The 27,258-nt window shown below is 36.1% G+C and overlaps 1 protein-coding gene across 3 annotated transcripts; it reads left to right on the forward strand.

Annotated features, from left to right (window-relative positions):
- The first annotated feature begins 1,301 nt into the window (after positions 1-1,301).
- On the forward strand, positions 1,302-26,757 carry Smn1 (survival of motor neuron 1, telomeric). 3 transcript variants are annotated; one of them, XM_047556900.1, is made up of 10 exons: positions 1,302-1,427; positions 5,026-5,097; positions 7,457-7,576; positions 8,421-8,621; positions 9,008-9,163; positions 10,947-11,033; positions 11,961-12,071; positions 15,893-15,943; positions 22,860-22,885; positions 26,397-26,757. In XM_047556900.1, exons 1-8 carry the CDS (start codon positions 1,347-1,349, stop codon positions 15,938-15,940), a joined length of 876 nt encoding a protein of 291 aa, XP_047412856.1. In that variant the 5' UTR covers positions 1,302-1,346; the 3' UTR covers positions 15,941-15,943; positions 22,860-22,885; positions 26,397-26,757. The 3 variants fall into 3 exon arrangements, with proteins under 3 accessions (XP_047412856.1, XP_047412857.1, XP_047412858.1); XM_047556901.1 differs by lacking the exon at positions 26,397-26,757 and adding an exon at positions 25,561-25,879; XM_047556902.1 differs by lacking the exon at positions 8,421-8,621.
- The last annotated feature ends 501 nt before the right edge of the window (positions 26,758-27,258 follow it).

Here is a 27,258-nt window from a genome sequence, read left to right on the forward strand (position 1 = left end):
TTTATCCCTTTTTGGGTTGAGCAGCAACTGGGGATTAAACCCATGGGCTCTCTATCACTGAACTACACCTCTGTTCTTTTGATTTCTTTTTTTTTTTTTTTTCTTTCTTAATGGGAGACAGTGTCTCTCTAAGTTGCTGAGGCTGAGGCTGGCTGGAACTTGTGATTCTCCTGCCTCAGCCTTTCCAGTCACCGGGATTACAGGCTGGCACCCAGCTTTTTTACTTTTGAGACAGGTTCTCGATAAATTGCTGAGGCTGCACTTGAACCTGCCAATCTCCTGCCTCAGCCTCCCCAGCTGATTACTTTTTTTTTTTTTTTTTTTTTTTTTTTTTGGGTGCTGGGGTTCAAACCCAGGGCCTTGTGCTTACAAGGCAAGCACTCTACCGACTGAGCTATCTCCCCAGCCCCCTTTTTTTTTTTTTTTTTTTAACTTTTCTTTTTTTGGAGCCAGGGATCGCTTTGCGCAAGCAAGGCAAGCGCTTTAACACTGAGTTACATTCTAGCCTGCTTTTTGTTTCAATATTTTTTGTTATTGATGGATCTTTATTTATATGCGGTGCTCAGAATGGAACCCAGTGCCTCAGACATGCTAAGCAAGCTCTCTACCACCGAGCTACAATCCCAGCCCTCTAGCTCGCTTTAAAAACAAACAAAAACAAATACAAAAAATCCTGTTTTTAAAACAGGGATCGAACCCAGGGGCGCTTCACCACTGAGCTATATCCCAGTCTTTTTATTTTGAGACAGGGTTTCACTGAGTTACTTAAGTTCTCCCTAAACTGCTGAGGCTGACTTGACATTGAGATCCTCCTGCCTCAGCCTCCTAACTAGCTGGGATTGATTATAGGAGTGAGCCACCACGCTAGGCTGCTTACCCTTATTTTCTTAACTACCTTCCACTAACATTTTCTGAGGATTTATTGTTTAAAACAAAGCAAAACAAAAAACCCTGGCCGGGAGCGGTCAGCCTCAGCAGCTCAGCTTGACCCTATCGCTAAATAAAAAAAGGACTGGGGATGAGGCTTAGTGGTTAAGCGCCCCTGGGTTCAATCTCTGGTACAAAAAATAAAATAAAATAAAATAAACCAAAAAAAAAAAAAAAAAACCCTGATGGAATCACTTTACAAAAGTACAACAAAGCAAAACCAAAAGGTTAAGAGAGAAAAGACAGAAGACAAAACCCCGCGCCACCAAGCTGCGAGGGTGGTAACTCAAAGGCAGCTTGAAGAGCCCTCCAGACCGCCCTCTGGGTCACGGTGCTCTTCCGGTCCCAGAAGCCCTCGCGGCGGAAGTCGTCGCTCTTGGGTCTGCGCCCCACGCCGCGCATCCTCCAGAAGGCTCGCCATGGCGATGGGCCCTGGTGGCGGTAGCAGCGGCGTCCCAGAGCAGGAGGACTCGGTGCTGTTCCGGCGCGGCACAGGCCAGGTGAGGTCACAGTCCGCGCGACCTCGATACGCGCGCCCGGGGCGTGCTGGTAGCCTTGGTCTCCGGGCAGGGTCTAACCAGTTTGTTCACTGGTGCTGTGGTCCACCTGCTTCTACATCTTTCCCCTCCCCTTTTCTTGAGAGTCCCATCCGCAGGCCCCTTCCTTGTGCATCCTGGGGGGCTTGATGACTTTGAGGCGAGGCCATACTGCATCTTGATGTTTCTACCTTTTCCTGACCCGAGTAGGGATCGGGGGGCAGGGTCAGAGTGAAGCAGGGAAACCTGGTAGGAGTCTATTCAAACGATCCAGATCTAGATCGGCGTGTTAGCAGTGGATTTAAACTAAAGGATTTGGGTTCTAGATATTCTTTGTAATCAGAGGGACCAGGTTTTGCAGGTGGATTCGATAAGAACGTTTTAGAGAAGAAAGTCAAGGATAACACTGAAATTGTCCTGAGCAGTCAAAAGCAAAGTTGCTGTTTACTGAGATGGGGAAGAGGGAAGGCTCCAAGTAGAGCAAATCTATCTAGGGAAGATCCCATAGCTCGGTCTTGGGCATGACATGGTGGGAGTGAAATCTGATTGAAATTGAGAGTGGGAAAAGACAAATATTTCAAGGAATTTTATTGCAATAAAATAAATAGATAGGCAATAGATAGAGGGGGTGTGAATTAAAGGTTTAAAATTGTGGTTTTTGTTTTTAAGATGGAAGTAACATGCTTCAGTTTATGGGTTATGATAGGAAAGATTCAGCAAAGTTGGAAAAATTATTCGGGAAGAGAATAGAATTCTGGAGCAATAGGTAAAGTAGGTAAGAGAGATGAGTTTTCCTTAGAAGCATTGACAATTTATGTAGTTATTTGGGATACAGATCTGTGAAGGGGCAGACGTGGTGGCAGGAAATTGTGAAAGTTCTCTTGATTCTTCTTGCCTTTCAGAGAAAGAGGCAAGGTCATCAGCTAGGTGGGAGGATGGGGGAGGGGGTGTTGAAGAATTGAGATGAGAAAAGGTAGGAAGTAGTTCTCTAGGAGAGGGGATTAGTGTTGGAGTAGGAAAATTTAGTGTAAATGTGGCTAAGCAATATAAAGCCTACTTTAGATTTGGGGTCATGAGTCAGGGGAAACCAGACTTAGCTGTTTTTCTCCAGCTAAGTTCACGTGTGTGAGGGAAGGCACAGAATAAACCAAGAGTTGAAATTAACAGTATTTTAATTTTGTCACGTAGGTAGGAAGAAGTGAGGGGAGGGCTCACTCAGTGTTTGAGTGCTTACCTAGTGTGAATGAGGCCCTGAGTTCAATACCAAGCAATACAAAAAAAAAAAAAAAAGAGAGAGAGAGGGGTACATATGGGTTATATTAGTGTCAACCATAGAATTTAGGCTGGCTAGAAGAGGAAGTGAGAACATTAGATACTGAGAGCGGCTGGGGTTGTGGCTTAGTAGAAGAGCACTTGCCTGGCATATGTGAGGTGCTGGATTAAATTCTTAGCACCATGAATGAATACATAAATAAATATCCATTGACAACTTAAAAAAAAAAAAACTGAGAGACAGTTAAAAAATGTGAGGCTTGCCAGTCTCAGGGAAGTGGAATGATTATCATCAGGCTCCAGAAGTAATAAATTGCAGATCTTAAAGGGTGATTATCAGAGTGTGGGGTTCTTGAAATTGAATTTATAGACAGGGTTGTAGTTACCATTCACAATAAAAAAAGACTATAAAAGCTAGCTGAGTTTGAGTATGTCCAACATTGTTGGTAGAGGAGTTTAAAGACTCATAGGATTAGGGTATTGGAAGGATAATTTACTTCTGTATTTAAATCACCACAAATTAATGATAAGACTAGTGTTAGAATGCCGAGATGTAAACTTTAAAGAAGGAGGAAAAGCGACTTACTAAGTTGTAGATGACTGCAATTTGAAGATAATAGACAGTGGAGACTGACAGAATTTTTTTGAGGGTAGGGTACTGGGGATTGAACCCTGAGGTGCTTTACCGCTGAGCTACATCCCTAGCCCTTTTAAAAATTTTTTTTACTTTGAGATAGGTCCTCACTGAGTTGCTGAGAGTGGGAGAGTGGCCTTGAACTTGTGATTCTGCCTCAGCCTCCTAAGTCACTGGGATTACAGACATGTGCAATTGCGCCCAACTGATTGGGAATTTTTAGAGAGATAGTAAGGAGAATAATCTGGAAATGGAAGTAAGGAACAAGGAAGATTCTCCCCCACTTCTGGTATAGTGCTATGAAGAGTATGGAGGAGAACATATGTGCCATTTGAGATGACTGCAAGGGAAGTGGCATCCTCAGGGAAAGGCAGATTTTAGTTAGAGCAAGATGATAGGGATGTTTAGAAAAGAGGTTAAAGATTGGAGATTTAACTGATTGCTTAAGAGAGCACAGTTGCTGTTCCAGGAGTTAAGAAGTGATAGAAGATGGCAGGACATGAGGAATAACTTGAGAAACCTGAGCTGCTGGGAGTTACCAGACTTCTGGCTACTATTGCTATGTGACAAATCACTCAAAACTTAGTGGCTTATCAACGATAATGATTTGTTTTGTTTTAACCACTCAGGGTTTCTGTGGGTCAAGAATTTGCTAGGCAGTTCTTGTTCAGTGCTCTCGTGTGGTAGCATACCTGTAGTTGCAGCTACAGTAGCTGGGGACTAAGCAGCTAGGGAGGAGCAGAACATCTCTTCATGTAGTCCCAGGATTTCTCTATTTGGTCTCAAATGTGTAGGCTGGTTTGGATTTCCTTATAGCAAGGGGACCTTGGGGCAATTGGATTCCTCCTTTATGATGTTCCATTCCCATTCCTCCTTTTCTTTTATCCCCAGACAACCACTGATCTTCTTTTTTTCCTCTCACTGATACACTTTCTGTCACCACAGATTAGTCTGAATTTGTTAGAATTTTATAAACGTGAAATCTTACAGTATCTTTTTTGTCTGGCTTCTTTTATTCAACATAACTGTTTTGATTTTCATCCATTTTGTATATGTCAGTTTATCCTATTTTATTGCTGAGTAGTGTTCCACTGTATGTGTATATTGTACTTTTTCCATTCACTTGTTCATGAACATTTGGGTTGTTTCCAGGTTGAGGCTGTTATAGATTTCCCCTGAATATTGGTGTTTATTAATTTTAGGAAAAAATCCTTTCATTTTCTTCTTGGATATGGGGTAGATTATTTTAAGTTTTCAGAAATTGTCAAACTCTTCAAAATGTTTGTACCATTTTATATTCTTGCAGCATATAAAAGTTCCATTTGTTCCTTATCCTTGCAAACATTTGGTATGGTTGGTCTTTTTAATTTTAGATGTGGTAATAGGTATGTAGTAGCGTCTGAGGGTTTTAATGAGTCTTTTCCTAATGACTAATGATGTTGATCTTTATTTCATGTGCTTATCTGCTATGTACATATCTCCTTCAGTTCAGGTCTTTTGCCTTTTCTTATATTGGATTGTTTCCTTTTTGCTAAGGTTTGAGAGTTCTTCATATATGCTTGATTATGTCTGGATTAAGATGGCTCTTGGTACTAACATACATTTTAGAAAAAGTGTATCTGAACATAAATTATTTCTATTCCTTTGCCTTCCCAGAGTGATGATTCTGACATTTGGGATGATACAGCATTGATAAAAGCTTATGATAAAGCTGTGGCTTCCTTTAAGGTAAGGTAAGAAATAGGGAACAGGTACCCTATTTCTTCATGTTACTCATTTGGGAAAAATAACAGCAAGACATTGAAGTACTTATTATTATTATTATTATTTTTTTTTTTTTTTTTTTTTTGGTGGTGCTGGGGATTGAACCCAGGGCCTTGTGCTTGCGAGGCAGGCACTCTACCAACTGAGCCATATACCCAGCCCTTGTTTTCATTTTGAAGCTCAGATAATAATATAGGTTAGCCAGGTGTGGTGGAGCATGCCTGCAATCCCACTGACTCAGCCTGAGGTAGGTTCAAGGCCAGCCTCAGCAACTTAGCAATACCCTGTCTCAAAATATTTTTTGAGGGGGCAGGGTACCAGGGATTGAACTCAGGGGCACTCCACCACTGAGCCACATTCCCAGCCCTATGTTGTATTTTATTTAGAAACAGGGTCCCACTGAGTTGCTTAGCACCTCATTGTTGCTGAGGCCAGCTTTGAACTCTAATTTCTCCTGAACTCTCTGGGATTACAGGCATGCGCCACCATGCCTGGCTCAAAATAAAAAAAATTAAGGTAGGACTGGGGTTGTAGCTCAGTGATAGAGTCACCCTGGGTTCAGTTCCTAATACAAGAAAATAAATAAATAAAATATGGGTAAGTTAAATCAGATAATATCTTCCTTTGGAAGTTGATAGCTTATCTACATGTCATTCCTTTTGCAAAAGCAATTTCAATAATATTTTCAACATTTGTTCCTTTTATATCATATCAAACTATAGAAATCCTCTAATTTAGCCAGGCATGGTAGCACATGTTTCTACTCCTAGCTACTCAGGAGATTGAGGCAGGAAGATCCCAAGTTCAAGGACAGCCTAAGCAACTTACTGAGACCCTGTCTCAAAATAAGAAATATAAAGGCTGGGGTGTAGCTCAGTGGTATAGCACTCCTGGATTTTATCACTAGAACTGCAAAAAAAAAAAAAAAAAAAGAGGGAGGGAAGAAAAGAAAGAAAAAGGAAAATGTTCTCTAGTTCAGATAAGTAGGAAAAGGACAGTCTGAATTATAGTTTTAAACATTTAATAAGCTCTTAGTTAAATAATTATGACATAAATAGCAGTAGTACAATATAATAATAAAGACCTATATAGTGTGACAAAGTTCTATGCACAGTTTTAAGTGCTTTACATATTTTGGTATTTTGGGTTTGGGTTTTTTTGGTGGTGGTAGTGGTTTTTTTTTTTTGTTTTTGTTTTTGTTTTTTCCCCCCTCAGTATTGGGGATTAAACCTAGGACTTGGTACCTGCTAGGCAAGCACTCTACCACTGATCTACATCCCTAGTCCCAATTAAATTAATCCTTCCAAATCCCATGAATTGGGTGTCAAGTGTTCCTGATGGTAAGATTATACATATTTTTTAGGAGGTAAAGTCTGGTTGTGTGTCTGAAATAAGAAATTTATATAGTTTAACATCTTTACTTTCTCCACTGTTCAGAATATTTGGTCTTATTGAGCACCAAGTATTGGTTGGTTATCCATCATCGAGGTTAGGATGAGCACACACAACCTACATTTTTGCAGAGCACCAGGCAGAGAGTCTACTTCTTTCCATAATTACACTTTTAGCATGAGATAAGGATCAGACCCTATGTCATCTTTGCATCCAAATTCTATATTTTTTTATGCCTTCCATTATACACTGAAACTAGAAGTTGAGTTGGGAAGAGTTACAAAGAAAGTTCTGTAAAATACAGATTGGAACTTAGTGTGGGATAGGGTTGGTAATATTACAGGATGAAGTAGTCTGAGTAAAGTAGGAAAATAGCTGGTTGGGGAAAAGGTAGTTCAGGTTTATTCACACTTTGAGTGTGAAGATATGAAATTGATAACTCAAAATGTTGGGTTGATCTAAGGAGGAAATTCAGAGCTGGATAGTAGCTTTGGAAGTCTGTTTCTGTAAAGATTGTAATTGAACTAATGGGAATAGATTACCTTGAGCAGGTAAAGAAGGATGGCCCACTCCTTTTGGGAATGTGTAAGACTTGGTCAGAAAAATAACTAAAGCATTAGGGCCTTACATTTTTGTGTCATCTAAATTATGAATATCCAGAATGAAGAGGTGATCAACTGTAATAGCAACTGTCTACTGTTACAGAGTCTGAGAGCATGAAGACTTGATTATGGGAGTCTTTAGAGCTGGTATTCAAGTGGACACCACCTTCATGGGCAGTTCCTATAGTTTGTGAGATGATGAAAAGGAGTGTAGGCTTTCTGAGGTGATGGGGCCTTGAAACTAGCTTATAGTGGTAACTGAGTTATACTGTGACTTTTAAAAAATGTATCACTCTATAATGTATACATTTTTATTCCTATTTTCATAGCATGCTCTAAAGAATGGTGACATTTGTGAAACTTCAGATAAACCAAAGAGCACACCTAGGCGAAAACCTGTTAAGAAGAATAAAAGCCAGAAGAAGAATGCTGCAACACCCTTGAAACAGGTTGTTTTAAAACTTTGAAATTTAACTTCAAAGGATTTCTTGTTACTGTCCTTATTAAATAGTGTCAAATACCTTTAACTTGAATGATTAATTAGTACAGTTTTTTCTATTGACATGTGATCTTGCAACTTTTAAAACAACTATTTAAACTTTCTACTGTTTAGGAACACGTGTCAATAATAAAAGTGTAGGGAATATTAGATAGGATTGAAAAATACTAATATCAGGACAAGGTTTACTTTGTGGATAGAGTGGAGGAAAGAAGATGAGGCTATTTGAGAGGAGTATCTGAGGGTCTTATACTGAACCAGCAGTGTTTATTTCTTAAGCTGAGAGATGGGTATCTTTTTTTCTTCAAAAACACTAAAGTCTTTATTTCTAGAGAGACAAAAATTCTGGGTTAAAGTCATTTCTGTTAATTAAAAACAGTTGACTTGGAAGATACCTTCTTAATCAACCTATTCATCTTTACCAAAGAAGAAGAGAGTTAACTTGGCTCTGTGGCAGGCACAGAGTGCTGGGTGCTGGGCATTTTATATACTTCCCTGCTTCTCTTCACACCAGTATGGAAGTAGACTATATTATAGGCATTGTATAGATGGCGAAAAGAATACTTAAAGTGTTTAAGAACCTTGTCCATGATTATATAAACGTGAAGGCTGGAATTCAGATTTGCATGGTTTTGGTCCTAAACCTTTTTCACTAGATCATTCTGCCTTCCAAACCAGTTAATTAGAGACTCTTCACTTTACCTGTCAGCCCACCCCATCTAAATAAGATTGCAGTTTACTCTCTTTCAAGAAATAACTGTGTGCGTGTTTGTGTGTGTGTCTTTGATTTGTAGTGGAAAGTTGGTGACAAGTGTTCTGCCATTTGGTCAGAAGATGGCTGTATTTACCCAGCTACCATTGCTTCAGTTGATTTTAAGAGAGAAACCTGTATTGTGATTTACACTGGATATGGAAATAGAGAGGAGCAAAATCTGTCTGATCTGCTTTCCCCAACCTCTGAAGTAGCTAATAATATAGAACACAATGCTCAGGAGGTAAGGATACAAAAAATTTTAATTCCTGAGCTGGGTGTGGTGGTACATGCCTGTAATCTCAGCTACTCAGGAAGCTGAGACAGGATGATCACTTGAGTCCAGGTGCAACACCCACCTGGGCAACATAGCTAGACCCCATTCTTTACAAAACAAAAAGCAATAACTACATACCAAGTTATCAGTTTGATCCACTGAAACATTACATTTTTCTTTCTTTTTCTCTCTTTTATTTATTTATTTTTTGACATTGGGCCTCCCTGTGCTGCCCATGCTGATCACCTGAGCTTAGGTAATCCTCCTGTACCAGCCTCCCAAGTAGCTGGGACTATAGGTGTCATTTTTCTTAATGACACCTTTATAACACAATTTTTTTTTTCTTTTTAAAGAATGAAAATGAAAGTCAAGTTTCAACAGATGAAAGTGAAAACTCCTCTAGGTCTCCTGGAAATAAATCAAATAACATCAAGTCAAAAGCAACTCCATGGGACTCTTTTCTCCCTCCACCACCCCCAATGCCAGGGTCAGGATTGGGACCAGGAAAGGTAAACCTATTGCCCAGAAAAGGTTTCCAGAAATAATTTATATTGGTACATTTAACTCCTCCATTGAGTGCTTCCCTATGAAACTTTGATAGCTCTATTTATTTTTTAATATTTTTTTCATACATGTACGTAGGGTAATAATATCTGTCTCATTCTACCGTCCTTGATAACTCTCTTTAGATGTTATAAATACACTTGTGAGAATTCTTTGAAAAGAAAATAGGATAATGATGCAAAATGGTTTATATCGAAAGACTTACCAAACTACTTTTGTGAAGTAGTAGGTATTAGACTAATAATTTAGTCACTTTAAGTTAGAAGATATAATACATATGTGAAATATAATAATAATAATACTGTGTAATCATCTGCATGATATGCTATAGTTCCACATGTCACCCATATCAGATATTTAAGGAGGAAAAGAGTACAGTTTTTATATCTTACGTAGATTCCCAAGGAGCTCCCAAATTTTTTTGTGGATTTAGACTATTTTAATTTGTGGCCCTTTCAGTTATAACTGGGTTGTTTTCATTGTTGTTGTTTTTTTTTTTTTGTTTTTTTTTTTTTTTTTTTGGTACTGGGGATTGAACCCAGGGCATTTTACCACTGAGCTACATCCTCAGCCCTTTTCATTTTTCGTTTTTTATTTTGAGACAGAGTTTCATTAGGTTCTTTCAGCTCTTGCTAAATTGTTAAGGCTGGCTTCAAACTTGAAATTCTTCTGCCTCAGCCTCCCAAGTTATTGGGATTTACAGACATGCACTACTGAGCCTGGCAGTCACTAATCATTTTATTTGGTTTTTTTTTGTTTTGTTTTGTTTTTTGTGCTGGGGATTGAACCCACGGCCTTGTGCTTACAAGGCAAGCACTCTACTGACTGAGCTATCTCCCCAGCCCAACTAATCATTTTAAATGAACATTATTTTTATGCCAGGTGTAGTATCACATGTCTGTAATCTCAGGGACTCAGGAGGTGGTGGCAGGAAAATCACAAGTTCAAGGCCGCCTGGGCAACTTAGCCAAGACCCTGTCTTGGAATTTAAAAAACAAAATAAAAGGGGCTAGGATGATGTATGTAGCTCAGTGGTAGAGCACCCAGATTTAATCCCCAGCATCACACAAAAAAAGTTTTATTATAGGCTGGGTAGTTATAGAACACAAGTGTATGTCCCTATCGAGTTCTTTGTGTAAAGCAGTGATTTCTTCCTTGGAGAGTGTGGTATTCAGATAATAATTTAAAAATCAAGATTTTCCTTAAGATTTTTTTTGTGGTAGCTTTTTTAATTGAGCATTATTAGAGCTTCTTAAGTCTAAAATGATCAAAGCTCTTAAATTATGCATCTTTGGTCTTGGGACTGATTTTTGTTCAGTGAGAGGTTTGCTGGCTTTCTCAGTATGTGCTCTGCTCTAAGCATGTATGACAGGACTTTCATAAAAAGATTATATAATGTAGTTAATAAAAGTAGGGGAGAGTATATAATCTTTTATGATTGAAATAGCTTGCTAAATGCACTGTTGATTTATTAGGTAATTACAGATCTTCCTTACTTTGATTTTATTTCCTAAACGTTTATCTAGAAAAGAAATGAGAAAAATCTAGAGGTTGTTATTTGACTTATGAATCTCTTTGATTCTGGGATTTAGTACAAGAAATTCCACTTAATCTTTTTGATATGTATGATATAACATTATTCTTGGTAATTTATTTTTCTTTTGGGTTTGAATCCTTTCCTTTCATTGAAATTAGTAAACTAATTTTCCTTTGAAATATTCTTTATAGCCAGGTCTAAAATTCAGTGGTCCTCCACCACCTCCACCACCCCACTTCTTATCATGTTGGCTACCTCCATTTCCTTCTGGACCACCAGTAAGTACAAAAGAATTCACATTAAACTTTGCTTTCATATATAGTTTGGATTTTAGCAGAATATAGGGGAGAAATTATCATCTTAGATCATCCATTGGGCCACATTAATAATGGGAAAAATGTTGAACTAAACCTCAGTTTTTTGTTTTGAGTCCCCTTCTGTTACCCAGACAGTGCTCTTAGAGCCCCAACTCTGAACTATATATTACCTTTTCTTCCCTGGCTAAAGTTGGTATCTTTCTCTGGGAGGTAGCTCCTATTAAAAAGGGCCTCCACACCTTCCCCCTGATACGCAGCAGGCTGAGGCCCAAAATAGAAAGTTCAAGCACAGTCTGGGTAACTTAGTGAAACCTGTCCCAAAATAAAAAAATTTTAAAAGGGGGGTGGGAATTGGGGTTGTAGCTCAGTGTTGGAGCATTAGCTTTGCATGTGTGAGCACTGGGTTTGATCCTCAGCACCACATAAAAATTAATAAAGGTACTGTAACTAAACACATATTGAAAAAAAAAAAAAAAAAATGACCAGGGTAATAGCTCAGTAGTAAAGCATTCCTGGTTTCAATCTCTAGTACCTCCAAAAAAGGACAAAAAGGATTTAGGATTGTAGGTATAGCTCAGTGGTAGAGCACCACCAAAAAAGGAAAAGAAAGGACTTATTCACTCCTTATATAGGGTGTTTTTTTCTACCTTGTAGATATACTTGGATAATCACTAATATCTTTTGATCTTTGTTAAATTTAATTTTGTTGGTCTTTTTATTACTGGGACTGTCTCCGATACTAGATTCAAAAACAAAAAAACTTAAATAAAAGATGTCATGAGATGTTGGAGAGATACAATTAATATCCAGCATTCTCTGTATAAAACAGATCTCCAGACCTCTTGTTTTCGTTTGCTAAATTTAAGATAAATCTTTTTCCCTTTCCAGATAATTCCCCCACCACCTCCCATATGTCCAGATTCTCTTGATGATGCTGATGCTTTGGGAAGCATGTTAATCTCTTGGTATATGAGTGGCTATCATACTGGCTATTATATGGTAAGTAACAGACAAGCATTTTTCTTTCTTTTTTTGGGAGACAGGGTCTTGCTCTGTTGCCCAGGTAGGCCTCAAACTTACGATCCTCCCTTCTCAGGCCTCCAGGTCACTGGAGTCATAGGTGTGTGCCACTAGGCTTGGCTCAATTATTTTTCTCTCCATTTTTTTTTTTATTGGTGCATTATAATTATACATAATGATGGGATTTGTTGTTACATATACATTCACACAATTTAACAATATAATTTGACTAGTATCATTCTCCAATATTTCCCCTTAAATTATTTTTCAATCTTAGTAGCTTTTCTGCTTTGATTTGAAATAAAATGAATTTTAGGGAATGGGGAAACAGATTTCTCTCTTTCTCTCTCTCTCTTTGTTTTTTTTTTTTTTTTTTTTTTTGCAGTGCTAGATGCCAAGCCTTGGGCCTTGCACATGCTAGCCAAGCACTGTACTCTTGAGCTACACCCAGCCCTGGCTGGCTGGGCTTTTTTGGTTAAGTGTTTTGTTTGTGAGATGAATCTACATTAATATGTGTGGTTGTAGCTAGGTTACATTTCACTGAATGAACATATTATAGTGTGTTAATTCATTCTAGCACTGATGAATATTTATGTTCAAGCCTTTTACCCTGGTTTGCAGAGTATAATGTGTGTCTTCCAAACTTGTTTCCAATTTGGGGCTATTAAAAATTGTGTTGCTGTGAATATTATCTTTTTTCTAATAAAAGTCTTATTTAGATATAATACTCATGACATATAGCTCCCTCTTCTAAAGTATACAAATCAAAACTTTAGGTTTTTAATATATTAACTGTAAATCAACTGTGTCAGTATAATCAATTTTAGAACATTTTCACCACCCCAAAAACAAGCCCTGTACTCATTTTTCCCAGCCCTAGCAGCCACTAAGCTTTCTGTCTCCACTGATTTGTCTGTTTTGGATATGTCCTGTATACAGAATTATACTACATATGGTCTTTTGTGTATGACTTATTTTATTTAACACAGTGTTTTCAAGGTTCATCCATGTCGTAACATATACCAATAGTTTATTCTTTTTTATAGCTGAACAATCCATTATATATATGTATATATTACGATTCATCAATTGATGGGCATTTGAGTTACTTTCTTTTTGGAGCTACTCTGAATAATACTGTGGTGAAAATTTGTAAAATTTTTTGAACCTATTTTCAGTTCTTTGGGGTATACTTACAAGTGTAATTGTTGACTCATGAAAACTCTTTATGTTCAACTTTTTGAGAAACTCCCAAATTTTTTTCAAAGTTCCTGCACCATTTTATATTCCATAGGAATAACTCATGGGAAGGGAAAGAATTATTTCTTTTTTTTTTTTTTAATATTTTTTAGTTGTAGGTGGACACAATACCTTTATTCTGTTCATTTAGTTTTTTTTTTAAATGGCAGAGCAAGTGCTCTACCACTAAGCACAACCTCAGCTCCAAGAATTATTTCTTTTTATCCTCTTCAACACTTCTTATCATCTCTGTGTTTGATTATAGCCACTGTAGTGGGTAGGAGATGATCCCTTATTTTGATTTGCATTTCCTAATTGAATGATGTTGAACATCTTGTCTTATATTTATTTAGCTATATATCTTATTTGGAGAAATTTCTGTTCAAATTCTTTGCCTAATTTCTTACTTGGGTAAAGTTTGTCTTTTTATTGTTGGGTGTGAATAACTCTTTGTATATTCTGAATTGTCATATCATCAACTCTCTTTGCTTCTAAAAATCTCATCTCTCACCCTGACAAATTTATTTATATTTTAAAATATAAAGTATATCATAGCTACTCCTTTGAGACCCTCCAATAGCTTTTAGTCACACTTAGGTTAAAAGCCAAACCTTTCACACTGGTTTGCAGAGTATAATATGTGTATCTTCCCAGCTTCTTTACTCACATCTCATTCCATGCTCTCTCTTACTCACTCCACTAACACTGTAGTAAAAACAAATTCAGGTCTCTTTGCTCTCTATTCTTTGGTCTGAAAACTACCCAGATTTCATTTGTCTGTCTTGATATGATTCAGATATCAAATTAAATTTCACCTTCCCTGCCCAGTGTAGAAATGGTACTTCCTCATTCTCTTATCATTTTAGCCCTCTTACATTTCTAAGTTGCATTTGTCATTCACTCCCTGTTATAATTTTTCATGCTTATTTGTCATCTTCCAGTGGAATGTAAGGTCCACAACAACAGGGACCTTGTCTGTTTTGTAACATTGGATCTCTGTAGAATATAGAACAGTGCATGGTTTATGATAAACTTGTTTCAGAATAAGTTCATAGTTTCTCAGTTGTTGAACATTAGCAACTTTTTTTTTTTTTTTTTTTTTTTTTTTTTTTTTGGGTACTGGGGATTGAACCCAGGGCCTTGTGCTTGCAAGGCAAGCACTCTACCAACTGAGCTATATCCCCAGCCCCAGCAACTTTTTATTCTGATAGTAACCATTTTTATTTATTAAGTGTCTTGCGTATTATTTCCTTATGATGTCTAGAAGTGTTATTTTCAGGTCAAAGAACTGGGAATTGAACCCAGGAGTGCTCTACCACTGAACTACACCCTGAACCCTTTTTTTTTTGGTTTTGTTTTGTTTTTTTCCAAACAGGATCTCACTAAGGCTGGACATGAACTTGTGATTCTCCTGCCTCAGCTTCCTGAGTTGCTGGAATTATAAACTTGTGCCACCACATCCAGCTTTTTATTTTTTTGGTTGGGGGGGCAGTGTGCTGTACCAGGAATTGAAGCCAGGGGCACTTAACCACTAAGCCACATCCCCAGCCCTTTTTTGTATTTTATTTAGAGACAGAGTCTTGGAAGTTGCTTAGGGCCTTGCTTAGTTGCTGAGACTGGCTTTGAACTCACAATTCTCCTTCCTCAGCCTCCTGAATAGCTGGGATTACAGGTGTGTGCCACCGTGCCTGGCTCTAGCTCTAGTTTTTGACTCTGCCAACTGACTTTCCAAAATTCTTATTTCCACATGCATTGTTACCTGTGCACTTTGAAAATGCCTATTTTTAGCCAGGTGTAGTGGCATATACCTGTAATCCCAGCAATTTAGGAGGCTGAGGCAGGAGGATCAGCTTCGGCAATTTAATGAGACCCTATCTCAAAATAAAAGAGTAATGTTATTGGAAAAACATAAAATAGTTTCTAACCTGTTCTCATTAGTAAAAAGTCAGTTCCAGTGGACCTTCTGACCTCATAGGTATACGTTGGTAATGAAGTAGAAAGCCTCTAAGTGGTGCACACTTAGGAAAGATAAAATGCATTGAAAGCAAGAAAGAAGGATAGCTAAGACATTTGGGCTAGGTCTGACCAGGAGAAACAATAATAAATATAAGTATTGATTTTTTGGGTTTTGTTTTGTTTTTATCTTTTACATTTTTATTGAGTGCTAGTTTTTAATGCTTTTATTTTAATTTAATTAAATTTTTTTGTGTGATGCTATGTTCTAAGCCCAGGACCTACACCCACATCCCAGTTTTATTTTAATAAATGGGTGTGATACAAGTAATTTTAGGTCACTGTACCTTTTATTTAACAAAAAGTGTAAGGGAGCTTAGGAACATAACTGACCTTAGTTTAAAAAAAAATGTTTTAAACTTAATATTTTACTTTGGAATCAATCACTTTAAAAACATGTTGGAAGCCAATAAACTTATTTTATGATATTTTGTTAACTAAAATTAATAAAATGATACTCTTTCTTAACATCTCTATAAAGTATAAGTAAATACAAATAAAATGTGTATGCTGTTCTTTTAACTTCCTTTATTTTGCTTTTATTACAGGGTTTCAGACAAAATCAAAAAGAAGGGAGGTGCTCACATTTCAATTAAGGAGTAAGTCTGCCATCATTATAAAAGTGAATCTTTTGTATAAATTTTATGATTTGTGGAAAAGCAATGTTTTTTGAATATCTTAAAAAACTGAAATGTTAAAAAATTGAAAAGTTAAAGATATTTTGATGCCAAAACTATTAGATAAAATTTGATCTACATCCCCACTAGAATTATCTTGGTGTCAGAATGTCATTTCACCAAACACTTGCTGGTTGGTCATGTAGACAAAACATAGTTTACAAAAAAAAAAAAAAAAGATCCTCAGGATTTGGTGACACTTTGCATGAATGACAGCGGTCAAACAGCCAGCTTTTTAATTTGTGATGCAGTATAAAGTGTACTGCATTACCTATGAAGTTTTTTTTTTTTTTTTTTTCAAGAAAGTTTAACTGAAATCTAATCAGGCTTTGAGGTGTAATTTCCTATTTGCAGGAAATATTGGGGATAGAGAAACAAGTTCAAAGATATTGATAAAGAAGCTGTTAAACAGGTTTATAATATGAAATGTTATAGACGATAACTGGTCTCATTTCTTCAAAATATCAGGAAAGAAAAGAGATGGATTGGGTAACTGTTCTTGATTTAAAGTTACTTAAGAGATATAACAGACTAACGTAATGTGAGTTCTTTTCTGGTTCTGTGGATTAAGACCTTGTGCAAGCTAAGCACTCACTGTAGCACTGATCTGTGTCTCCAGGCCCCAGTGTAACAGCCTTGAACAGACTCTGGCTTGAAAAGCCATTTGTAAAAACCTTGAGTTGGGGGCACTGAGGAAAATTTGAATATGAATTGGATTTAAATATTAGATCATTTCTGATTTTGTCAGCTGTGATAAAACTTGTTCATAGAGTGATGTCTTTTAATTAGTGCACTGAAGCATTCAGAAATGAAATGTTATAGTGACTCTAAAATATTTTTAAGTGGTTTCACCAAGTGTGTTTGTGTATGAAACGTACATGGCAAAAATCTAACTGGTGTGTATATGGATATTCACTGTACTATTTTCCTATTTTTTGTATGTTTAAAAGTATGTAATAAATATATTTAATTTTTAAAAATCAGCAAAAATTAGCTGTGTATGTCATTGTATTTCTTTTTTTGCACATTATTGTACACTTTCTGGGTTATTTTGGTTATATTCTTGGTTTTGTTTTTGTGGTACTGAGGATCAAACTAGGGCTTCAGTCATGCTCTGCAAATGCTCTATCACTGAGTTCTCTTTTATACTTTTTGCCCACATTTTGAAATGGATGTCATCATAGCATTTTGCCCACACACGTGCATGTGTGTCTGTCTGCCATAAGTCACATTTTGTATGTCTTTACCTACTTAGTATGCCACTATTCCTTTAGTGCAGTAGATTTTGCCAGTCTGAATAGCATTACAGTAAACACCTTGATATATGTAGTAATTTGATTCTATTTTGTCATAGTCTTAGGATAAACTTTTTTGTTTTGTAATCATTGGTAAGAGATTGTGGGTATATCCTATTCTTCACTGTATCTGCACTATCTGGCAGGATTCTTGGTAGAGATTTTCATGTTTCTCTGAAATTCAAATTTTTGAAAATCATATTTTCAGTTTTTCAGAATATGAGATGTAGTCTTAGGAGGAGTGATTTTTTTTTGTTTGTTTCTAAAATAGCATTTATTTTAAAAGTTAATGTGCACATTATAGGAAAAATAAAAACACAAGCAAAGAACAAGCAGCTTAGTTGGACGTGTCCCTTTAGGTTGTGTGTATACATATATGATATCCCATTTTGTGTGATTGAGATCATAGTGTGTATCATGCTTTTCCATACATCATATTCACCAATTCAAAATCCCAAAGCTACATGAGTATTTTTGATAACCAAGAATATACTATACCAACTCAATCTGTTATCCTTTCTTGGGGACAAAAATTAGGAGGAGTACTTTTAAAATAATATAAATAATATTTAAATGTGTATTGCCAGCACTGCAAAACAACAAAAGAAATTTTAAAAAAATAATTAACCATTTTTTGGTTAATGTTGTCTTAATTCAATTGAAGTTCTTTTTTTTTTTTTTATTTTTTTTTTAGTTGTCTGGGGACTTTATATACATGTGGTGCTGAGACATGAACCAGTGCCTCACACCTAGGCAAGCATTCCACCACTGAGCCACAACCTCAGTTGAAGTTCTTTACCTGGGTTATTCAACAAAATCTGAAAGGGTAAATAGAAAAAGTAGGCAGGGTATGAAATGAGTTAGACCATTCTGTATAAATGTACAAAGCCAGAAGTTTCAGGTCATAGTGTGTTTAGAGGCATAAGATAGTTCAAATGTATCTCTATTCCATTTTTTTTCTTTTAATTACACTCAGGGTCCTTCTATCACTGAGTTACATCCCCCAGCCCATTTTACTTTTTATTTTGAGACAGGTGCTTGCTAAATTATTGAGGCTATCCTCAAACTCATGATTCTCCCTGCCTCAGCCTCTGTTGTCCCTCAGATTAAAGGTGTGTGCATCTGGCTTGAGTCTCTATTTCTAATGCCACCCAGCCATCTTACCCACTAGTCCTCATCCATGTAATTCTCCCTCTTTGAATCAGTTTTCTAATATATTTTTTAAATTACATAGCTTTCCACATAGACATTCTTGATCATATATGTGCACCTTTCCTTTGTGGAAAGCTATATCCTATTCACTGTATCTACAATATCTGGCAATATTTGAAATCAGAAGAGGTTTTGAGCCTAGTCTAGAAGGAATGTCAAAAAAGAGAAAATGGTAAATAAAAGAGAAATTTCAGAATTGTTTTCAGATCAGTCTTTTATTCATTATGAAGAAGTTGGGCATTTGTTCTGTTTCTTGCTAGATTAAAGATATTTGTCTTTTTTTTTTTTTTTTTTTTTTTTTTTTAAGTGGTGCCAGGGATTAAATCCTGGGGCACTTAATCATTGAGCCACATCCCCATACCATTTTATTATTATTATTATTAATTTTGAGATAGGGTCTCACTGAATTGCTTAGGGTCTTGCTAAGTTGCTGAGGCTGGCTTCACATTTAAATCCTCCTGCCTCAGTCTTCCAAGTTACTGGGATTGCAAGTGTGCACCACCGCACCCAACTGATGGTTATTTCTTCTGACAAATCCTTTGTTAGGTGAATGGTTTTGAAAGTTGAGTTAATCATAATACTGTTTGACCTAAGGTTATTTTAAAATAATACTTAAATATAATGAAGCAGCTTCCCCCTTAAGTACAGACAAAAAACAACAAAGCCATCAACCACAGTATATGTCTAGTAGTCCTAATAATAAAATCAAAGCAGCTATTGTGGCAATACCTACATTCAGAAGAGATGTGCAGAAGTGCCCTATCTCAAAGGATCATCCAGTGATTACTTTATCTGAGTGATGTTGTTAAGTTTAGCTTTTCTGCATGGTTACTCTTAGCAGAAAGAAACCACAGGGTTAATGTTTGTTTTTATGAACTTAAGTCTTGTGGTGCTTGAAGCTCCTGGCAAATGGAAAAACAATATATTCAGTTCAGAAATCAGATTCTGAAAGTTAAGAAGAGCAACTCCTGCTACTGAGAAGCCCATGTTTTATATACAGCAAACAGAAGACAATCAGTATTTAGTTATATTACTAAGTATTGGGCATTAAGTAATTTTTCTGTGTGAAAAATGGCCTTCAAGAGAATTAAGAGAACTGAAGAAAACACTCATTTATTTTCCAGTACTTGTTTTGTTTTGTTTTGTTTTGAGTACTGGGGATTGAACCCATGGGCACTCAATCACTGAGCCATATCCCCAGCTGTTTTTTGTATTTTATTTAGAGACAGGATCTCACTGAGTTGCTTAGGGACTTGCTAAGTTGCTGAGGCTGACTTTGAACGTGAGATCTCCTACCTCAGTCTCCTGAGCTGCTGGGATTACAGCTTTGTGCCACCAATCCCAGCTCCTGTACTTTTTTTGAGATATAATATTTATATGATAAAACGTGCAGATTTATATCAAGCCGAATCAGTATTGACAAAGAACCTCAACCCAGAACATTCCTTTGTGCACCTTTCTCGCCATTCACACTTACCCACCCCCCACTATTCTGATTTCTGTGAGCAAAAAATTAATAAGCCTATTTTAGAACTTCATTTAATGGAACTATACAGTACGCACTCTCTTACACAATTTTTTAAGGCATGTGAGTTTATCTACTTTCTGAGATAATGCATGCAGCATATGTTATTCTTTTTCTTGTTTGTTGGTTTGTCCTTCTTTCTACCACTGAGCTACCCTCCAGCCCTCTTTAAAACTTTTGAGATAAGGTGTTCTAAGTTGCCCAGGCTGGCCTTAAAGTTGTGATTCTTCTATCTCACTTTCCTGAGTAACTGGGATTACAGGTGTGTGCCACTGCACCCATCTTATGAGGCATATTTTAAGGATATTAAGTAATATATTTGGAAAAGCTTTTTGTAAAGCATTCCTGATTCTTGTAGTCTTAATCTTTTCATATGATTGTAGCGCAAAAATTGTACCTTTAAAAATGGCATTTGATTTAGGGTTGGGCTATATTCTGTTTTAAATGAAAGTTCTTGGTTACTGAGTAAAAAATGACAAATGTGAAGCAGTATACCTAAGCATTAATGAGCCTTTACATTTCAATAAAGATTTCTAGTTGAGAACAAATAAAACCTTATCTTATAAATCTTGGTCTCAATAGACTCTTAGGTATATTTTAGTAGATTTGGGTTTTATTGTAAAGGAAACTGGAAACAACCACATGAAAAATTTCTTACCTTTATAAGTAATCATATTAGCTATACTTTGATTTCTGTATGCTGTACTTAGTTATTTTGTTTAATCTTTATAATATTCATTAAATTAGATACTATTATCCCATTTTACAGATGAGAAAACAGATTCACAGAGGTAAAATGAGTTGCACTGGACCACACAGTAGATCATTGAACTCTAAACTCTCCAGCTGTCAGCTCCCCAGCAACTGCTTTTTTTGTTTGTTGGTTGGTTTTATTTTGTTTTTTTTGGTACTGGGGAGCGAGCCTAGGGGCACTTAACCTCTGAGCACATCCCCAGCCCTTTTTAGAATTTCGTTTTTATTTTGAGATAGAGCCTTGCTAAGGATGGCTTTGAACTTACAATACACCTGGCTCCTTATGTTTGAGAAAGAGAAACCTTTGGCATGAACTTTGCATAGATACTTTCTGGCTGGTGGTGGTTCCCCGGCTGCTGCACCAGCTACAGTGTACCTGGCTCCCTAGCAACTGCTTTTACCAGGCCCTGTAGAGACATGTCCTATACACATACAATTTAGAATTGGGCAAGGATCTAAGTGAAAACCTTCCAAAATTTCTGCAGCACTTTCAAGTTCCTACCCTCTACACCCTGCTTGCTCAGATTCTGCCTTAGTCCAGGGCCTGAACTGGAGACCTGGCTTCTATTCAGGAATATCAGCAATCTCAGACTCCATTTCCAGGCAGCAGCCTCGGGACCATAGTCAGCCAGAAAGGGTGAATGCAAAGTTCATGTCAAAGGTTTCTCTTTCTCAACATAGCCCTGCACCATCTGTTACCTAGTACCTGCAAATCATGGTATATAATGGTATATGTTGTGCCCAGTTTTGTAATCTGTAGTGAGAAGACAAGTACACCTCCATCTACTCCCTTTTTCTATAGACTAGTTGGTTTTAACAAATATTTCATCATTTTTTTTCATGAGTATTTGGCTGGATGACCCAATTCATTATCACTTTTCCCATTTTAGAACAATTTCCTTCCTTCCTTCTCTTTTTTTCTTCCTTCTCCTCCCCTGCCTCCTCCTCCTCCTTTTTTTTTTTTTCCTTCCATCTGATGCTGGGAATAGAACCCAGGGCATTGCACATGTTAGGCAAGTACTCTACATCGAGCTACATACCCCTGAAGAATAGAACAAATTTCGTTTGTTTCATGTTTTCTGAAAGATGAGTTTGTTGTGGTTAAAACAAATGTACTACCCGATGATACTATATAATTCCCAAGTACATAAGGTTTAGATGTAAAAGTTTGGGGTTACTGATACACATTTCTACATAGCTATAATCTATTTTGGTCTGGGTACAATGGCATAGACCTATAGTCCTAGCAGCTCTGAAGGCTGAGGCTGGAGATCATAGTTTCAAGGACAGCCTTGGCAAATTTACAAGACCCTGTCTCTTAATAGAAAATGAAAGGGACTGGAGATGTAGTTCAGTGGTAGAGTACCCTGGGTTCAATCGCCAGATCAAAAAGAAAAAAGGAAATCTCTTTTCAGCTCTTTTGTTTCATAGAAGTGATTTTGTATATTCATTAATTTTGTTTATGGGTTCCTAGATTCTAAGTAATTCTAAACATAAGGTTGTCATATTGCTTCTCTAAAAAGAACAATTAATAATATCTTCATTCTGCACATTTAACTAATTACTGTAGCTTCACCTGCATTATTTTAAGTAGTCTCAGTTCTTGTTTATAAAAGTTCTAAAATAGTTTGAATCTATTCTTTGAACATTATTCAGTTTATTCTTTCAATTTGTTTTTGTTAAATTTGTTATCCTTTTAAATTGTTTTTTAAGAAGTAATATTGTTGCTTTGCTAATTAGTCTGATAGATCTATATTTAAGTGAAAAAATTTAAGAGGCAGAACTTGTATATAATGTTAATCTATTTTTCATAAATATATATTTATGTTTGTGTGTATATACATTAATTATGCCAGGGCAGTACTCGAATTACCTCTGGAGAAGTAGAAGACACTGGGAAATAAGGGAGATTTTCCATAGTGTTTTTTAAATTTGTGTCCCAAGATAAGTTTTTTTTTAAAAAACTTAAAGTTTTTAAAATATGTAATTAAAATAAATCTAGTATGAGATAATATTATTCTCCCTTTAAACTTTAAATTTTTTATTTTTATAGGTAATTCATACAGTATTCTTTAATAGGTAAGTGCTTTTTCCTCAATATATCTTAGAGAGCCCTCCATATCACTATGTAAAACCATCTTATTCTTTTAAACAGTGCAGGGTGTTTTATATGGAGATGTATATAGTATTTAATCAAGTTTTTGTGGATGAAAGTTTAGGTTGAGATTGAGGGTGTAGAATGAAAAAAAGAGCTGAAGTGGTTTCCAGTCATTTAATATTTAATACTATAGTCAATATTCTTTTTACATAGTTCTTTTTGTAGAAATGAATACAGCTTTAACATTAAGTATCTAGAAGTAGAACTGCTGGGTTGAAAAGGATATGCATTTAGAATTTTAATAAATTTTTGACAAATTACTATCAGTAGAGGTTGTATTAGTTTATATTTCCACCAACATTGAGAGTTCCTGTTTCCCACAATCTAGCCAATAGTTTACCAAACCTTTGGATCTTTGTCAGTCTGTTTGTATTTTTCTTTTTAATTTTTAAATTTTTTTTGACACCTAGGATTTACCACTGAACTACATCCCTAGCCTTTTTAATTTTTTATTTCAAGACAGAGTCTTACTACATTGCTTAGGGCCTTACTAAATTGCTAAGGCTGGCCTTGAACTTGCAGTCCTTCTGCCTCAGCTTCCCTATCTTTATTAATCTAGTAGTTGAAATTGGTCATCTCATAGTATTTATGATTTTAAAATTTATCTTATTTTGAGGGTCAGTATTTTGTTTCTTGTGTTTAAGAGCTATGTTAATTTTTTTTCTCTGTGTGTTTATTTTCCCAATTATTTCAGATATTTATGTTTACTCTTTTTAAATATTTTTAAGATTGTGTGTGTGTATTACTGGGGATTGAACACAGGGCCTGGCATATGGTAGACAAGGATTCTACCACTGAGTTACATCCCCAGCTGTGTTTTGAGGCAAGGTCTCATTTAGTTGCTAGCCTCAAACTTGTAATCCTCCTGCCTCCGCCTCCTAAGTCACTGAGATTACAGGCGTGCACCACCATACCAGGCTGCTTATAAAATTGATTATTGAACCCCATTATTTGTGGGTTCTGTATTTGCTCATCTGTCTACTTGCTTAAATTTATTTTTAAGCCTCAGATCAATACTCATGATACTTTGACCATTCATGAATATGCTCAGAAGAGGGAAAAGTTTTGAGTACCCAACAGAGGTTTCTGGTTGGGGGTTGAACGATGCTCTGCTTTCTTGTTTTAGCTCCTGTGCTATAAGCAAGTATCTTTTTCAAAAGCAGTTTATTTATACCCCATGTTTCTCGTTTTTGTGGCTTCTTTTTGTGATTTTTCTGTTTAAAATGGCCCACATGCATTTTGCTGATGTGCTATCCCTAGGTGGAAGAACACTGTGATGTGTTTTACAGAGAAAATGCTTGTATTAAATAACTTTTTTTTATAACTTTGGGCATGAGTTATATTTTTGGGAGGAGTGAGTCCAATGTTAATGAATCATAATATTTGTTAAATACTGTGTCTTTAAACAAAATACACATAAAATGGACAACCTGCTATAGGGTTCCCTCTTTCCCCTGCTGGAGTTCCATTTGTATTCTTTACACTTGAATAAATCATACTGTTTTCATTCTTGCAAAAACAAAAAATATGCACAAAACAAGATTATGTGTATTGATGGGTGATGAAAATGAGACCAGACCTAGGGATGTGGCTCAGTTGTACAGCACTTGTCTAACATTACATAAAGTTCTGGGGTTCAATCCCCAGCACTGGGGGGGAAAAAAAAGAGAGAGAAGAAAAACAGATAGATGATAATTATCTTCTTTGTTCCATAACAGCAAAACATTTTTACATTCATAAATACCAATAGGGGATCAGTCCAAATATATTTTTTTTAATAAAATAGCAAAATGGGATGGTTCAGTTTTGTTCTTGTTTTGTTTTAAAACAGGATCATGGGGCTAGGAATGTAGCTCAGTTGGTTGAGTTGCCCAGCATGCACAGGGCCCTGGGTTCAGTCTCCAGCACCACCAAAAAAATAAATAAATAAAAAATAAATAAATGAATTTTTAAAATAGCACTTTAATCTTTTTTTTTTTTTTTTTTTTGGTTTTAATTTTTGTTCTTTTATAGTTTTCTGAATGTCCCAGGATCTTGTAGTTAGTCCATCACTTTTTTATGAGCTAAGCAGAATACAATATCATCTTGCAACTTAAAAGGCAACATACATAGAAGCATAAGAATTGCATTGAATTTCTCCTAGGGAAAGTACAAATATTCATCCCTTCATTCTAGCCAAGTAAACTATAAACCCTTTCATATTCTGTATATTTAAATAAATAAACTATGAGCATAATACTGTTGCCCAGGTTGGATCTCAAACTTTTGGGCTTAAGCAGTGGTCCATCTTCAGCCTCCCAAGTAGCTGGTACTTCAGGTACCCTGCTAGTGGTTCAGATTTTATCACAAAATATTGTATTATGTAGCTCTCTGTTGAATGAACTAGCCTGATAAGACTCCCATATTTTCTGATTTTTTTTTTTTTTTTTTTTTTTTTTTTTTGTGGTGCTGAGGATTGAACCCAGCGCCTTGTGCTCGCAAGGCAAGTACTCTACCAACTGAGCTGTATCCCCAGCCCTCCCATATTTTCTTTTATCCTTGAATATGTCAGTTTTCCACTCTTTTCTTTCCTTTTTTTTTTTTTTTTTTTTTACAGTACTGGGATTGAAACCAGGAGGACTCTACCCCAATGAATTAAATCCCCTGCTGTTTTAAAAATTTTATTTTGAGATAGAGACTTGCCAAGTTGCCCAGGTTGGCCTTGAAATTTTGATCCCTCTATCTCAACTTCCTGAGTTACTGGCATTACAGCTGTGCAACACCATGACTGATTTGAGATTCTAAAGTTTTGAGTTTTGTTTTCAACTCTAGAAATATTTAATGTTATAATTTCTAGGTGGTTAGGTTTACTTTCTAGTTTTAGTATGTTGTGGTTAAGAGAAGTGAAAAAAAGTTGTGCTGTTATAATCATTTTTAAAATTTTTTAACACAGGTTTTGATAATTGTTTTGTGATGTTTTTAATTCTAGTAGGACAAATAAAATACTAGTATTCCTTTAATTTTTTTGAAATTATTTTATATTGTCTTTTTTTATTTTTACAGACTGCATTTTGATTCATTGTACATAAATGGGGTACAACTTCATTTCTGTGGTTGTACACATTGTAGATTCACACCATTTATGTAATCATACATTTACATAGGGTAATACTGTCTGTTTCATTCTACTATCTTTCCATCCCCCACCCTCTCCCACCCCATTTTCCTCTACACTATCCAAAGTTTCTTTATTCTTCTCTTCCCCACTGCCACCCTCCCTATATTAAGTCTTTATATTGGCATATTTTTATTTTTTGTGTTCTATACAAATATACATTTTTATATTTTTAGTCTAGTTTGATGAGTATATTATATTTTCTCACTTCTTTATGATTTTATAGGGTTTTATATTTTGTAATTGGACCCAGTCTTTATTTTTTTCTTCAAATTCAGGTTCAACTCTCTCCCAAGGAGAATGGTATTTTGATGTTCCCTATTTGATATGAACAAAAGTCTCACCCTTATCTTCATGGATTATCTTCACGGATACTTGGTTGGGTGGCACCATTATCTACATTTTCCTCTGTATGTGTTCTATACCTAAGTCACCAGCAAGGTATTTTTAGGGAATAATCAGTTTGAGGAACCGAACAAGGGAATGTGAATAATTAAAGAAACTCAAGGTCATGTTCAGTGCATTAAAGTCAGTCTGTCAAAATTGTTACTGAGCACATTGTGTAATTGTAACTCTCTTAGGATATTAAACTTTTTATTACTGCCTTTAAAAATAAATGAAAAAATTTGAAACCTTGAATATATGAATATTTTTCTTTGGAATATATACAGTGAAGTTGAGTCTGTCTAAAGATTTATAAAGAAAACTACTCAGTCTTACTTGGATAAAGGGTAATAATACTGTAAAGAAGGAACAAATTGTAAAATAGTTCTATTGATAATCCAAGGTTAGGAAACAAAGGCAGCTGAAGTTGAGGCCTAGACTGGCTAGTCAGGAACCAAGACTATGTTCTGTTTCTTAAGAGTTCACCTTCTCTCATCTGTCTGTCTCTCAGCTTCTCCTGTCTCTTCTGTCTTCTTCCACATATTCACCATGTATACTGCCTAACCCAGTTGCTATGCCGTTTTCTTTGCATCATGTCCCTATTTAGTTCATGCACCATCTCCACTTAATTCTTCTTTCAGTTTAGTCTAAGGATTGGTGTCTATACACCTAGGATACACCCTTTTCCATTTAATGGAGGAGGAGGAGGAAGGATTTAATATGATAAATATTATTCCTTTCAGATGTTTTGACTAG

Source organism: Sciurus carolinensis, chromosome 6, assembly GCF_902686445.1.
Source record: "Sciurus carolinensis chromosome 6, mSciCar1.2, whole genome shotgun sequence".
NCBI classification, from domain to species: Eukaryota; Metazoa; Chordata; class Mammalia; order Rodentia; family Sciuridae; genus Sciurus; species Sciurus carolinensis.